The 16314-nt window shown below is 47.7% G+C and overlaps 1 protein-coding gene across 3 annotated transcripts in view; it reads left to right on the forward strand.

Moving 5' to 3' along the window:
• The window catches only part of Nr6a1 (nuclear receptor subfamily 6 group A member 1), a 189488-nt gene extending 186450 nt beyond the window's left edge, over positions 1-3038 (forward strand). For all 3 annotated transcript variants that reach the window (XM_036185297.1, XM_036185298.1, XM_036185299.1), the window contains 2 exons: positions 42-194; positions 1875-3038. In XM_036185297.1, the coding sequence (XP_036041190.1) occupies positions 42-194; positions 1875-1963 (242 nt within the window). In that variant the 3' untranslated portion in view covers positions 1964-3038. The remainder of the gene's footprint in view (positions 1-41; positions 195-1874) is intronic.
• Positions 3039-16314: the final 13276 nt, after the last annotated feature.

A 16314-nucleotide genomic window follows, 5' to 3' on the forward strand; every position in this document is an offset into this window, starting at 1 on the left:
TCCCTGTGTGATTTTGTTTGTTTTGTTTTGTTTTTCCACAGATATCAGGGGTCTGACCAGTGCCTCACAGCTGGAACAACTGAACAAGCGGTATTGGTACATTTGTCAGGATTTCACTGAATATAAATACACACATCAACCAAACCGCTTTCCTGATCTTATGATGTGCTTGCCAGAGATCCGATACATTGCAGGTAATATTTTGAGTCCAGGCTTCCAACCCTTCCTTGCTTCTCCAAGCAGGGTTCACAGGATGCTCATTCTAGGCCCATCACCAGCTGCAGACGGAGTTACTACTCTTACCCTCAGAAAAGTTCTGTTGGGATAGGAAGTTTATGTTTCCTTTTAGAAAAGAGAAACTGGAATGTCCCAAGTACCTATTGTGTACAGGTGTTCTGTGGATGAGGAAAGCAAGCTCAGAGTCTCCACTTCATGTCTTGAACTGTATGCTTTTAGATTATGAGTTTTATATGTGAATTATATATCAATTTTAAAAACTTTGTCTCATAGGACTGCACATACTCTTTCCAGGGCCATATAAAGTGGCACCTTTAAGCTCCTGTGTGTCACAAAGGAATTTTGTGTCTGTCTTGAGCCCTCTGCTAAGCTCCTGACTGTTAGTAGGTCTGTTTCAGTGTGTAACCTTGGCTCCTTATTGTTCTTTACTTCACATAGTGAGGATTCCTGTTTTTGATGTCCAACACCCATTGGGGTGATATGTAGACTGGGATTGTTTCTGTAAAATTCAGTAATACAATTTTGAAGGAAAACATATAGTCAGACTTTGTTTTCTGCCACCAGCCCTAACTAATGACATGGAGATTTAATAATAATTATGAAAGCTCATCCTTAGCTTAAGTTTGTCCTGCTAGCTCTTGTAATTTAAATTAACCCATTTATATTAATCTACGTTTTGCCTCAGGGCTGGCTGTCTATCTTTCTTTCATTCTGTGTGTCTGACTCCCTCCATGTCTCATTGGTGTCTCCTTTGCACCTCAGTCATCTCCTCCTCCTTCCCTCTCTGCTTGGAAGTCCTGCTTATACCTCCTACCTAGCTATTGGCCATTTAGCTCTAATCCAATCACAGCAATATGTCTTCACACAATGTATAAATCTCCCACAACAAACATGTCAGTCTTTTTTTCTCTATTTCTTGAGCCACAGAGCAGTCTAGCAGATATGAGCAGGACCTGGCAGCAGTGTTTCCAATCACCTGGAAAGCTTTTGGAAAAAACACTTTTTTCCCCCCTTATCTCTAGACATTCTGACTTCATTGGTATGGGGTGAAGCCCAGGCATCAGTATTTTCTTACTGCCCTCCAGGTGATTCTAAGGTACTGTCAGGGAGAACTACATAGACGTTTCACTTACACTGTTTGTATGCTTAATGCTCCAAGAAGTCATCAATGAAAAAAAAAAAACCTGTCAAACTCTTATATCTCCAGACATTTCAAATCTATTTGCCCCTGTAACTCTTCCCTTTATTTCCCTAGTACTTTCATTAATCAGTTATTCTGTTTTAAAGAGCAGTGCTTTATAGAATGTTAGAGAGTTGGCAGGAAGCAAGTTTCCTATAGCATTTTAGCTACAAAGAGCTCTAAGTAGGACTCCGTGTCCATTTCAGATCCTCAGCTGTAAAATGGGGTAAAAGGCGATCACAAAAACATCATGAGTTTGAGACAGTGCTGGCATAGAACAAGTGTAGCAGATGGAAGAGTGAGCCTAGACACCCTGACATTATCCAGCCTTATGACCTGCGCTGTACTCCTTAGCTTGTTTTGCCCTTGTCCCGCACCAAGGAGATCCAGCAGCCTGAGAATAGACCAGACAGGCTTCCCTAGTAGCCACTGCTAACTCCTCTCTCCCTTTACCTAGGGAAGATGGTGAACGTGCCCCTGGAGCAGCTGCCCCTCCTCTTTAAGGTGGTGCTGCATTCCTGCAAGACAAGCGCAGTGAAGGAGTGACCTGTCCCCTGCACCGCCTCAGGAGCTTGCAGTGCCTTGGGTAGGCGGGACAGGCTCCAGAGGAAAGAGCCAGAGAGACCAAGATGGAGACTGTGGAGCAGCTACCTCCATCACAAGAAGAATTTGTTTGTTTGTCTGTTTTTAACCTCATTTTTCTATATATTTATTTCACGACAGAGTTGAATGTATGGCCTTCAACATGATGCACATGCTTTTGTGTGAATGCAGCAGATGCATTTCCTTACAGTTTACAGAATGTGAAGATGTTTAATGTTACCGTGTTGTCATTGTTTAGAGATAGTTCTTTTGTATTTTGAGGGAAAGAGTGGGATGGACTAGACGACTATTTCCATATGTTGACAAAGACAACTACCTCAATGGAAACCGGGATATGACCATCCCTACCTTTTCCACAATTTCTCAGCAGATATACACTTGTCTGTTAGAGAACAAACTGCCTTTTTATAGCCACAGACTTACTAAGTAAAAGAGTATGCCAAAAGAGCAAAATGGTATAGGGAGATTTACTAAAGAGGTGGGTAGGATGTTTGAGAGGCAATTTTTATTTTAATCCTTAACGTTTGATGAGGATTAACCATCACCTCATCCCACAAGCCTAAAGGGCAGAAACTCCTGCTCCTCCCTTCTGCTGCATCTCTCCCACCCCACACACTGTTGTCTGTTGAATGCTGCTGTCAATTTTTCATCCAGGCAGAGTCCTGACAATAAATCAGTCTATAGGACTTGCCTCCCAGCTTCCCTGGGGCTCACAGCTGCTAGTTTCCTGACCTAGTTCTACCAAGGCCTACCTTCTTCAGACTCCATCCCTCCCTGCTATGAATTTGACTCCTTGTCCTTTAGAAAGGTGACAGAAAATTGTCCTGTTCTGGATCTGATGCCATTTCTGATTTATTCTCCTTTAACTTGTTTCTCTCAAAGGGTAGAGGGATGAAGGCCAACCTACTGAAAGAATAGACTCCTTTGGAAGCCCCTGTTCTCTCCCCATCTTATCCTCAGAACCAAATCTTGAACTTGTTTTGTTTTTGTATTTTGTTGTTGTTGTTTGTTTTGTTTTGTTTGTTTGTTTGTTTGTTTTGTTTTTGAGACAGGGTTTCTCTGGGTAGCCCTGGCTGTCCTAGAACTCACTCTATAGACCAGGCTGGCCTTAAACTCACAGAGATCCACTTGCTTCTACCTCCCACGTGCTGGGATTAAGTGTGTACACCACCACTGCTCAGCTAAAACTGCCATTTTTAAACAGTAGAAAGAACCAGAGACTTGGTTCCTAAATTTTGTTGTAAGCTCTCCTGTTATTTCCAAAATGAGATCAGTTTACCAGGGCTCTACAACAGAAAGCCAAGACCCAGCTATTCCTTCAACTAACATCAGTGGTCTGGTCTACCAAGGCTTGGAGGGATGGAGCCAGAAGTACCCAGAAGGGAAAGGGGCTTTAAACTACCTCATGTATCTAAGGGCTTGCCTGCTGCCTCTACAGATGCAGCCTGGAGCTGTTGTGATTTACTGACTGCCCCACCTAGTTCTAAGAAAAGTTCTTGCCCTCCAGACTTTGGTTAGGACTACACCAAGTTTGTCTTAGAGTTGTTTCAGCTGCTTTTCCTTTCTTTGCCCACACCAGGCCTTCCTACAGCCAGTACCCCAGGCAGATGCTCTACTAGCTGCATCTCTTGGCTAGCCTGCCACACCCACAGTATCTCCTTGAGCTTGTGTGTTCAGGAACTGTTTACCCCAACGAAGCCTAGTTCACTGACACAGGAGGCCACCACATCCTGTGCATCCTTGGTAGTCTTCACGAGAGCTTTTCTCTCTAGTAAGGTGTTACTGGCACCAACCAAATGACCCTTAATGGCCCAAGTTCAGAGCACTATTTCTCAGTCTTACTCCCCAGCTGCTCTGAGAATGAAAGAAAAAAAGATGTGCTCCTCAGGAAAGTTCCAGATGGAATATTTTTCACAAGTTGGTAGGAAGATATGTGTGTGTTGATGTGTCTGTTTGTTTCTAAGTTCACAATATTTTTCTTGTTTGCCTCAAATTTTGTATTTAACCAACTGGATCACATTCTTTGGCTCCAGGTCAGAGTCTCAGCCGTGTTCCTCAAGGTGAGAATCAGAGACACCTCTCAGAGACATCACCTATGGATGGCAGCTTTCTTTTGCTTAGAGACCTCCATTTGTCAAATTGCTAGTTTTTGAAATTTCTTTCCAAATTAGCATTTTACTTGGTGTGTTGAATGTCAAAGCTCTGATGAGGCAAGAACATGTCTCTCCAATAATGAAGTATTAAACAGAGCAGGTTGTTAATTTGTAGAGTGGGGGAAAGGTTCTGCAAGTTGCCATTGTACAAATCCATTTTTACAAATGTTTGCAGCAGATTCCACAGAACAAAGAGCCCATTCATTGCCAAGAGCCCTGCAGAATCTCTGAGCCAAGTGGCTGTGTGTTGTGAGCTGGAGCCTGACCTGTGGACCGCCTTTAATGTCTTCTGCACCCAGTCCTTTTATGACATGGGCTTCTTTTAAACAGGGTAAAGTGACTGTGCTACATTGCAAACTCAGGTATTATGAGGAGAAGGTAGGAGTGTAGCTAGCAGCGTGGAGACATTAGGTCAGCCACTAGATGTATTTGTGATTTTGGTTTGAAGGACATGGAGAAAGGTTGGAGGGGGAGGTTTGGTGTGCTTGTTTTTTGCCTTTTTTCCCCATAATGTTTGGTTAACAGGCAGTCTTTTTGCCAGTGGAAGAAGGAAAAATTTGTGCATGTTATTTCTCATTCCTCTCTCTTGTCCTCTCTGATCCTGGCCACTAAAAGTACTCACTTTGAGTGAGAATTCTTCACCATAAAAAAGGAGAATCCACCTCCTTGCACTATGCCAAAACATATAGGCTTCCCTTTCCTTTTCTTGTATGTTTTCTTGACCCAAGATAAAAGTTTTGATTCTTGGGCTTTGTAATGCACGTTCTCTGGCTCCCTTTGTAGACCTTCAGTGTCCTTTGCAGGGTTTGGTGGTCTCACCCTGAAGTTTGGAGAAATTCCCTACAACTCATCTCCAAGCACTCTACCTGGCTCAGGACACCCTATCCCCAGAGCCAGCCGGCAGCTGAAGAGGGCGTCAGGAACCTCCCTGTCCTGATCGTAGAACCAGGAGGGTAGGAGAACATAGAGGCATCACCCAAAGCTGCCCGTCCCACATGCATCAGTCTACCTCTGACCTGCCCCACTATTCAGGGAAGTACGTGCTGCCATGGTCTGAGCCAGCTGTCTAGTCTGCTGCCCTGCACCTCTCTTGTTTGTTCTTGACTTCCTGAATAATGGGACAGATAGGCAGCAGGCAGTCTCTTAAGTTGTGGCCAAGGTTAGCCAAAGTAAAGGGGCCCTGGCCTCTCCTAGGGCAGAAAGCTGAGCAGACATTCTGTGTCTCTGCCTTTGTAACACTATTCTTCGTGGTTTTTCCTTGTTACTTTTTTTTTATTGCAGCTGTTTTTAAGAAATTTAGTCTTTCAGACCAGCCCTTCTATTAAACTTTGATTTTTTTTTCTTTATTGCTTTTTTAAAGTTTAGAAAGAAAACCCATTAACTGACTCCCCCACCCTGGTCCATGGGAATACCCGCACACCCCTCTGCTGTTGGTCCTCCTCCCTTTTCCTCATGCCCAGTGTCCATGAAGTAGAGTTTTATCTATGTCTTAGGATGAAAAACGGCAGTCATTCCACCAGGTGCTGGAAACTGGTCAGCCTTGAAGCAGGCACTTCTGGGGCCACAGCTCAGGGATGTGTATTTAATTAAAGGGTCCCCAGAAAACCCTTTCTTGGCTGCCACAAGTAACATCTTTCCTAGAATAGAGAGTCAAACCCTGACCATTTCCTCAGAGGGCGAAGCTACAGTCCACTGAGCTAGAAGCAAGCTGCCTCTTTGGTCTGGGCTTTCTCAAGACTTCTGACCATCCTACACATGAGTCTCTATGGTGCTCATGGGAAACCTGGCCCTTCTGCCCAGGACAAGTCCTCTTCTCGACTATAGTCCTAAATAGACCCCAGCTTGCTTGGGTATCAGTTGTAGGCTTAAATGGAAGTGTGAGAAAGGCCAGGGCTTACTCCAAACCCAAGAAAAATGTGCTACTGGTGGAGGCTAGTTTCCCAAACCCCAAAACTAGCCCTGCCAGCCAAAGGGTTCTCCTGCTCTTGGGTGACCTTTTTCTTAGCTAAAATATAATAGGTGATAATGTCTTTGATTCAAATTTCCATTTAAAAAAAAAACAAAAAACAAAAAAAAAACAAAAAAAAAAAAACTACCTCGTGAGTGACATCCTGGTCGATTCCTCTCTGAGGACTCCTGTGGGAAAAGAATACTGTAGCTCCCGTGCTGTTTACATGTTTCTGTCGGGAACGAAACCCTGGACTGTTGGTGGTTTTGTCTGTGTTGCCATCCCAGGCCTGTGATAGGGGTTTGTGGCTGCATTGTAATGTCTGGGCAGTGTCTAGGGAGTTCTTTCCACCTGGCCAGCTAGGGACAAGCCACCCCTGGAAGAGGCCTTCCTACGCTCCATGGTTTAGATTTCAGGGGCTCTGATGGCAAGTGATGAGCCTACCTTAGGCTACCTCCCAGTCCTCCCACAGTCCTATGTAGGAATCAAGTGATGTCTCTGAGCCCTTGTTCCCAAAGGGCCGGCCAAGGGCTGCCTGCCAGCCTGGCCCCATCAACCCTGCATGACCAAATGATAGTTGGCTGGCTCTGCAGGCTACTCAGGCCCTCTGCTACCTCCCACACTTGCCTGCTGGCAAGGAGTGGGCCCTGTTCTGTGAATTGACTACCTGTGGAAATGTGACCAATTAGTGTGAAATGCATGATTAGCAAGCATTAGGTACTGTATTTGAACCAATAAATGTGAATCCTCTGCACATGCCATCTGTCTGTGAAGCTTATCTGGGACTCGGGGGAGGAATGGCCGGGTGTCCTGAGACATGGACCTCCTGCTCATAGCCAGCACCACCCATCTCTGTTGCTGAGAGACTGGCAGAGAATTGTCTGCTCCAGAGTTTCAGGAGCCAGTAAGTGCCTGCTATCTGCTGGGCATGTGTTGCTTTTCACAAACCTAGGCCGCTGTGAGTTTGAAGGACCATTGTCTCACTCCGTAGATGAAGAAACTAAGGTTGAGAATGGTGACAAGACTTGCACAAGGCCCCTGGCCAGAAAAAAGGCACAGCTAGGGGGTAGCCTGTGGGAGATACACAGACCTGTGGAGTACTGCACGGAGAGCGTTGTGACTTGGCATGGGGACAGGGAGTAAGGACCTAAAGGAGGGGCTTCCCTGATGAGAACTACACACCACTGCAGCTTGTTCCAAGATCCTATAAAACAAAAGAAATTGAGTTTGGGGGAGCCATTGGGCCCTGGAGCACCACTGGAAGGGGTTCAGAGTTGGTGAGAAGTCCACCTGCTGAGTCTCAGCTGTGTCAGTGGCAGCAGGATGCTGCGTGATGGTGGCCTGCCTTGCCTACTTGGTGATCTAGCAAGCTAATACCCGACTCTCCAGAAAACCAATAAGGCTTCTTTATAAGTTATGTAGGATGTGAGCAAATAGTGACTGAAAAGTCAAGGGACGTGGCCAGAGGCAACACAGAAAATGTCTTGAACCCAGATCTATTGGTTCCAAAGTCCAGCCATCTTGTAATCTTGCTCACACACTCAGGCAGGGTGATGGCTATAAAGACAGAGGGAGACTCCTCAATAGCAAGATAAAGGCCAGAGGAGTCTCAGTCTATTAATTTGTTCTGCGTGAAACAGGGACATCCAGCTGCCTTCTATGCTCCATGCCCAGCGTAAGGTGCCAAAGAGCCCTTGAGGCTTGAAAGATGATTTGAAACAAAGAGACCAAAGCAGAAGGAGGTAATGGGGTGTCTTCAAGAGGGAGCAGAGAGACACAGGCTCAGGAAGGGTGTGCACTGGCTACCTAGTGACGGCCACACCCTATGGCCAGCTGCACCATGCCCTGTCATCCCTTTTGCTCTGAAGCATACATGCTCAGGGAAGTTTTGCCACTTGCCTAAGACGACACATGAGCAAGCAGTAGAATTAGCTTTTGAATCCAGGTCTATCTGATACCAAAGTTACAAGAGCTTCCTCCCTGCTCCTTCAGCAGTTCTGAGCACAAATGGAGTTTGTAACAAAGCTTAGGAACAGACGGCCTTTGGTTGAACCTTTCACTATTCAAAAACAAACCAACCAATGAGAGATTAATCCTGTAAACTATATAAAGGCCAAACCTAATCGTACTGAAAAGCACTGGTATCCCCAAGGCTCTTGGGGTACCACTGAACATAGGCACTCATGAAGGCTCTGTCAAAAAAGAAACTGTGGCCAGAAACAGAAGAAATGCCATGTTCTTTATTTTCCTCCCAGATTCTCAAACTTCCTTTGCATAGACAAGGCTGTGGAAAGTCTTAGCATTTAGCCCAACCAGGTTGTACCAAAATTACCTGATCGTCGGGTTTGCTTATTTTTACCATGGAAGTTCTGTTGGGTCAGCATTCCATGGGATAAAATTTAGGACAGTGCTCTCCAAATATCTAAGTGGCTTCTTAAGTAATGGGTGAACTGTGAGCTTCCTGGGGTATGAGGTAACAGACTAGGAAGAAGGAAGAATGGAGGGGTATAGTTCAGTGTGATACCCCAAGTTCAGTTTCAGCACCAAAATAATGAGTGACGTAGACATAGACTAGTGACATCTATGAGGTCACTTACTCCCCAGAGCAACCCAGTAAGGTATGTGCTGTGGTAATCCCATTTTACAAATAAGAAAACTGAAACCCAGAGAGGGTAAATAATTTGCATAGGTGACCTAACTAGGAAGCACTCATGAGTGCATAGAAATCAGTGCTGGGTGCCTATTGGAAGTATATCCACTGAGCTCACCAGGCTGAAGGTGAGGATGTCTCTGTGTAACCAGCAGTGGGAGCTGGCTGTTCCAGGTTCCATCAGTGAAGCCATAAACATCCAGAAATGATGGTGGGAGGGTGGTGGAATTAGGGTGGTCTGTCTGCAAGGAGTCCTTTCCAGACAAGAGGAGCATCAACAAGGGGTCACAGCTCATCCCCTCCATGATGGTATTTAACAGTGACCCAGATAGATGCCTCCATAGTCCCCACCTGCCCTGTCCATCAGCAGAGGATGGTACCTGTGCCTCAGTTGTTTAGGAATGATAGTGGCTAGCTCTAAGGGCTTACTGAAGTCCATCCGTACAAGGAGGCTGTTTGCTGAAGCTGCAGCCCCCTCCACCTCAGCAGCAGAGGCCCAGCAAAGCCAGGAGCCTCCTCTACTCGGCCTGGCCTTGGCCTGGCTGCCCATCAGGAGTTTGGGTGCAGTGACAATCATGACAATCAGCCTGCCAGCTCCTATGGCAAAAGTGCCCAACTGCCAGACCCAGGGCTCCTAGAGACTTTGTTCCCTTGGCAACAAGTCTCACCATGGAGACCACAGCCCCATCCTTGCCCTCCTTGCAAGCTCCCTCTCCACAAACCTTCCCTGCTCTGTACCCAGTCCTTAAGAGCATGTAGGTACAGTGGAGTACAGTAAGGAAGGGCACAGCCAACAGGAGCAATCCAATTCTGAGCATCCACTTTCTGCCTGGGAAGGCTCTGTGGTGGCCTACGCCACCATCTCATTTTGGCTGAAAGCCAGGCAGGCACCAGACCAAAGTTTCATAGCTGATCAGTGCAGGAGCTAAAACTTGCATCCAAGGCTTTAGGTTTGGGATCTGTGTGTTTTCTCCCTGTGGCCATGATAGCCTTGGGCCACAGTCTAGCTAGGACTGGATAGCTGGAGACACACACACACACACACACACACACAGAGAGAGAGACAGAGACAGAGAGAGACAGAGAGAGAGACCCTACTGGCTGCACAAACCATTGCTGCAGCTCTTTGAGGTCCAGGCTGGATCCAACATCAATGGAGGAGTTGCACTATTTTAAGCCAGGACTGGAGGGCCCCATGTGGGCACAGGGAGGGTGGCCTCAGGCCCTTGGCTAGCTTCCCGGAAGTCACCATGGCCTCCCTCCTCTCCCCCAGCAGCTTTCGGAGGCAGTCACTTCCCTACAAACAGGAAGGAGGTCCTCAGGCCAAGACCTCCAGCCCCAGTTTCCTCCCCTTCCCCCCACCCCAACCTTCTCTACTACATGGGGGAGCTCACCAGATCCTGGTTTGAGTACCTACTGGGTGAAAGGGGGCCTTAATGTATGCTCCTCCAGTCACCCCACTGCTCCAGGACAGGCTTCCCTTTTCCTGGGCCCTTGGTCCCCTCACCACGGTCTGACTTTTCATGTACTTTCCCACTGAAGATAGTCACTGAGTCAGAAGAGCAGAGGTGTCCCCAGATTTGGTATCATTCAAGGACCCTGGAGAAAAAGCAAAGAAAAACATATTAGAACACTGAAAGTAACAAACAAATTGGGACAATCCAAGAGAAAGATACGGGAATAAACAGATTGATCAAGACAGAGACAAGCAAAGAAAGCCAAGAGATACCAACAGTGACTAGGTCTGAGAGCAGGGGCATAGCCCAGTGGCAGCTCTGACTATTCCCCAAGCACAGGCCTAGTCTCAGAGCTGTGGGGGGCCTACTGGCTGCAGAACTTGAGAGGAATGTGGGAGCAAGGCTGGGTCACCTCTTGAGGGCCAAGCGTGTGTGCTCTGAGATAAGCTGCCCCAGGAAGGGGCCACAGCTGCACTGCACGCTCCAGGAGCATGGTAGAGAGGCCCAGGACCAAGGCTGAAGGTTCAGCACCACCAGACACCCAGCACCTGCCCCTTCCTGGAGGGGCTCCACTAGGCTTCATTCTAGAAGGTCCCAGGTCCCTCTGGCCCCTGCCTTCCTTGGAGGGCATGCAGCTTCTAAGTGCATATGTTGAGAATAGTACCAGCCACCAAGAGGCACTTACCTGGCTGCTCCAGTTCTGGCTGCAGTCTTGGCTCAAGTCTGGGGGATGGAGAGGAGAGATGGGCACTAATCATTATGCAGAGCAGGAGCACCAGCAGGTTGGGACACGGAGAAGTATGAAGGTGGACAGTTCTGAAATGAACCCCAAGTTGTCCCCATGTGGTTCTATACTGTGTGTGTGTGTGTGTGTGTGTGTGTGTGTGTGTGTGTGTGTGTGTGTGTGTGTGTCTACATGCTACCTCCAATGTGGAAACAACCAGTCTTTCCCAACCTCACCAGGTGGTCCAGCCTGGTGAGCCACAGGAGGAGGAAAAGCCAGTAGGTCTAGAGGAGGCTCCCAGCCCCCCTCCCCATGATGCAGCTGAGGCTCCCGGTGGCCACGGCCTTGACCCAGCACTATGGACTTCTCTGACATTGGCATCGGATCTGAACATCTGGCAGCAGGCTGATAAGGGGTGCAGCGGAAACAGCCTCCACTGCTGCCAGCAGGCCCGCCCCCTACACTGCCCGGAATGGGGTCTTCACAGCTAGTTCCTTCTGCCCCCAGCTCCCTGGGCCCCTTGCCTTTAGTCCAATCTCTGCCTCGATCTCTCTATCTCTCTTCTCTCCCTTCCTCTCTTTCTCGCTCCTTCTCCCTTCTTGCACATTTCATTCTCTATCCCTCTTGACTCATCCCTCCCCTCCATCTATGGGTCTTCCTTACCATCAGTACCCCCTCATCTTCTTTTCTAGCTGTTTCTCCCCACTGTCCCTCAGTTACAACTGTTGTCCTCTCCCTTCCGGTGTCTGGGTCTCTGCTTCTTTTGTCCTTTCTTCTACCTCCAGGAAACAAGCCTGGCACTTCGGGAAAGTCCCTACTCAGGAGTGAGCCTCTAAGCTTTGTTTGCATTGGGGAGGCGGCACTGAATCAGGGCTGTGGCTCTGCTTCCTTGCAATAGGACTGGTCTGGACCCCTAGCATTGCAGCTGAGCTCACACAGGAATGCAGGCTGCCTAGGGCACAGCAGATGGAGTGGAGGCTATGCCTTAGATCTCTGCTTTCCCACTGCTAAGCTGTCTGTACTTAAGTAACTTTAGAGGGTTGCCTCCTGAGCCGAGTGCTCACTGGTAATGAGATAAAGATACTCTCTACCCTTCTCCCAGAATGGTAGCAAGTGTTTGAGACTAAGCTTAGGTATGTAATGGTTCATAAGGACATAGTGTCATTCTCATGCTCACAACCCCAGCTCCTTCCTGCTCTGTGAAGGGGTGGAGCACCTCTGTGAGTTAGGGTCAATGGGCCAGCATAGGAGGCAGCCCTGAGAAATGGGTCTATCATAATCAAGGTTACTAGGGAATGAGGAACACCCAGCTTATGTGTTAGTGACAGCCAACATCTAGAGAGGAGACAACACAAGAAGCCAGAGCCCTAGCCCTTCAAACAAGCATGTGGGGGCCTTCTGCAAGAACAAGCATTCGACAGTGTTGAGGACCCAGAGATAAATCAAATCATTGAGGGTTCCCCCTAGCTGAGGTGAGTCACCCTATCACAGAAGGGCAAGCAACATTGACAGCAATGTTGCAATGTCAGACTCAACAAGCAAAGGGCTTCTAAGGACCAAGCAGCCAGACCTCCAGCGGATCTTTTGTGTGTATGTTGCTGACACTTATTGAGCATTCATGGCATCCTAAGCAGACACTAGCTAAGTTACATGTTTCATACCCATTATAAAGGGAGAACATGAGGCCCCGAGGAGATGGAAACAGGCCACACAGATGGAGAGGGGCCAAATTGGAATGGAACCCAGAGTCAGATCTCAAGGACTTGCCAGGACACCACAGCTAAGCTGGCTGGTGATTTCCAAAGCACCATAGTGCTAAAAGACACCATTTACTCTGTTTAAGAAGGCAGGCTCTGCTGAGCGTAGTGGCCTTTAATCCCAGCACTCAAGAGACAAGTGAATCTGTGTGTCCCAAGCCAATCTGTTCTACTTGGAGAATTCCAGCCAGCCAGGGTGACACAATAAAATCTCTCAAAAACAATAAATATACAAAAATAAAAATATTTTTAAAAAAGAGGGCAGACTTGGCACTTCTGAAGCTCTGGGTTTGAACTCCAGCACCACACACACACTAGGAGATATAGAACCTACTTCTTGAAGTCTCCCATCAAAAAACTTCAAAGAACCAGGATTTTGTTGTGACATATTGATGAAATGATATTTTCTAGCCTATTTCTTTACTAAACTCAGAGGATGAGCAGCATGGATTCAAAATGAGAATATTTGCAGGAAAATCAGAAAAGCAGAGTCAGGGATGGCAGTTTATACCTGTAATTCCTGCACTCAAGGCTGATGCAGGAGAATTGCCACCAGGAGATTAGCCTGGACTACAGAATGGTAGCCTATCTCAAACAAAAATTAAGTAAATCAGAAAAACAAAATGTTTAAATGAAACAAAAATAATAAAATGAAACAGGGGACTGAGAAATCATAAAAATGAAACAAAAGGAGTCTGATTAAGTTCTAGCTCTATACAAGAAAAATGTAACTTTCTGGGTTAAAAAGGCAAGACTAAGGTCATGAGTGTTGGGGAGTTTGTATGTGATGGTATAGACATAATTAAAACACACTTATTCAAATGTTCTAATAAACAGTAAAATCACTGCTGATCACACTTTTTTTTAACTTGAAGCAGGCTACAGTGGCACATGCTTATAATCCCAGCATTCACAAGGGAGTGGCTGGAAAGTTAGAGACCAGCTTGAGCTACATAATGAGACACTGTCTCAAAGGAAAACAACAGCAAAGAACTAAATGGTAACATGAGGAAAAGACATTTTAGATTTTAAATCTAGGGAGCTGCGGCAGAGGCAGGCTGAGCACTGGGCTGTTGTAATAAAGACCAGAAACTGAGCTATTACATGCTGAGAAGTTAGTGAAAACAAGGATAATAAGAACCTGGAATAGGCCAGGCAGTGGTGGCGCACGCCTGTAATCCCAGCACTTGGGAGGCAGAGGCAGGTGGATCTCTGTGAGTTCGTGGCCAGCCTGGTCTACAGAGCGAAAACCAAAAAAACCAAAAAAAAAAAACAAAAAAAAAGAAACCTGGAACAGGGACACCTTTAACCCCAGCAACCCCAGCAACCCCCAGCACCCAGGGAAGGAGCCATCTCTGTGAGACGTGACCAGAATGAATATGAACACTCTGTCTGAGGCCAACCCAGGGCCCAGCTGCCAATCCTGAGAAACCCAACAACTTGGAGGTATTGGTGAGATTACCCTACTAAACAACCTGCTCAGCTGAGATACATTTGGGAGAGGATTCAGAATCGTATAGTCTGCAGTCTGAGGAAACAAGATCAGCTGAGGAGTTGACAAAGGAGCAAAATCGTGACCTGAGAACACAAAAGAAGGCACCGCCCAGCCACCAAACCAGATCACCAGAATCATAAGCCTATACTACACCAATTGGGAACAGGTAAGCCCCCATCTCCAGACCGGGAGATCAGGTCTCTAGCCCCTAGGCCCTACCCATTGGAGTCCCAGGGACCAGACAGCTACCTTTCCCTACTCCCCCACCAAAAAACAAACAAACAAACAAAACACAAAACAAAACAAACAAACAAAAAAACCCAAACAAACAAAACAAAACAAAAACCAACTCCTACAAACCTAACAACCACTGGAACCTTAAGCACACCCTGCACCAACTGGGAACAACTGCTCCCTGAGCCGGAACCCACTAACACTGATTGGACTAAGCTGCTCCCAAAGAAACAGAGTCCAACAGCACCGATTTAATCAAGAACTCCTAGTGGACCAAGACTATCAATTAGAACAAGGAAGGCACCTTCAGACACAGACAACGCCCACACTGAGCAGAGGAAGAGTGCAAGACTACAGGCAACAAGATTTTAAATCTAATGGCTCAGTTATCTAAAAAAGCCCCTGTCGTTCAGAGCGACATAAATGAGAAGTTTTGGGTGACTTGCCTGTTTCTTCAAGTGAAGTGGGAGTTCTCTCTCCCCACTTTGTGGCCCTGTGCCCTAAGCGACTCCTCAGAACAAATGGCTGCAGATCCTCTTGGGAAAGACTCCCTGTTCTCCACCATGGCGTCCCCTAGTGCCTAAAACGGTGCTTGGCTTACAAAGCACACAGATGAATACACAGGGAGAGTATAGGAGATGAATACACAGGGAGGTGTGGGATAAAGGAGGACCGTGAGGGGCTCAGCAGTCTGGACCCAATAGGACCAGGCCAGTCCAGTACCTGTGTAGACTTGAAGGAAGTGGACAGGGACATCCAAGGCAAAGCAGGGAAGCCTGGCCTTCTAGATTAAAAAAACAAAACAAAACAAAAAACAAAAACAAACAAACAAACAAACAAACAAAAACCCCTCCTTCCCTACCCAGGCCCAGTATCCACATGGCCAGCCTGGAATCCCTGGAACCACACCCCTAGCCTAGCAGTCTTGGCACAGTATCAGTTTCCGCAGCTATCGATGGAACATATTTGCAGCTCCCAATACAGAGTGATATTCAGAGAAGCCGTAATCAAAACCCACATGAGCCCTACCTGAAGGGGCCTACTATGGCCATCCCTCCACACAGCCATTCTGACTCCACACTCAGGTCTGGGACAAGCTGGACCACGCAGTCCAGGCCAAGACCCAGGGAGGAAGCCATTCAAGAGGAGAGACTTGCAGCCTGGTGAGGGAGCAGCCCGTAAATCAGGTCCCACTCCCACCTAGTCGCTAACAAGCGGCTGCCTACACGCCTACGTGGGGTCCTTGCCTCAGGCTTCCACAGAGGCCTGGACAACCAGCTGGCCAAGGCCTCCCCAGTCAGTGCCTTGGCCTCTGCCCCCGCCCAGGGCCCCCAGAAAGATAGGGGTATTTTCTTTTAGGAGAGTGAAAAAAGATATAAACCTAAATGAAGAGAAACACCAACAAAGGAGAGAGGCCTGCAGAGTCACGTGGGGGCAGAGACCAATTGGGCCTCCGGTGCCCCCCCCCCCCCCCCGCCCCACGCAGGGAGGAGGAGAGGACTATTCGACAGGGCCAGTTTGCAGTCTGCCCGCTACCCGCCTGCTGCTGAGTGAAGAAGTTCCTGAGAGTCCGCTAGCCACTGCCCTACCTGGGCCCTGGGAGCTTCCCCACCAGGACTCTGGTGCCCAGTGTCCATCCTCATCCGGCTGAGAGTTCTCCTTCCGCTCAGTAAGTGAGGGCCGGGGCCCAGGCCTCTAATGGCCAGCCTCCCTTCTCAGCACCTCACTCGGGCCTGGACTGGCCACTGCCTGTTCTGCAGAATGACCAATGCCCACTACTCTGGGCAGGGAAAAGGCCAGGGGTCTCCCCAGATCCATTTTCTCATTACAATATCCCTAGGCTGTGTTAGGAGGAGCTAGGCCTATGGCGACAGAC

Source organism: Onychomys torridus, chromosome 4 (assembly GCF_903995425.1).
Source record: "Onychomys torridus chromosome 4, mOncTor1.1, whole genome shotgun sequence".
NCBI classification, from domain to species: Eukaryota; Metazoa; Chordata; class Mammalia; order Rodentia; family Cricetidae; genus Onychomys; species Onychomys torridus.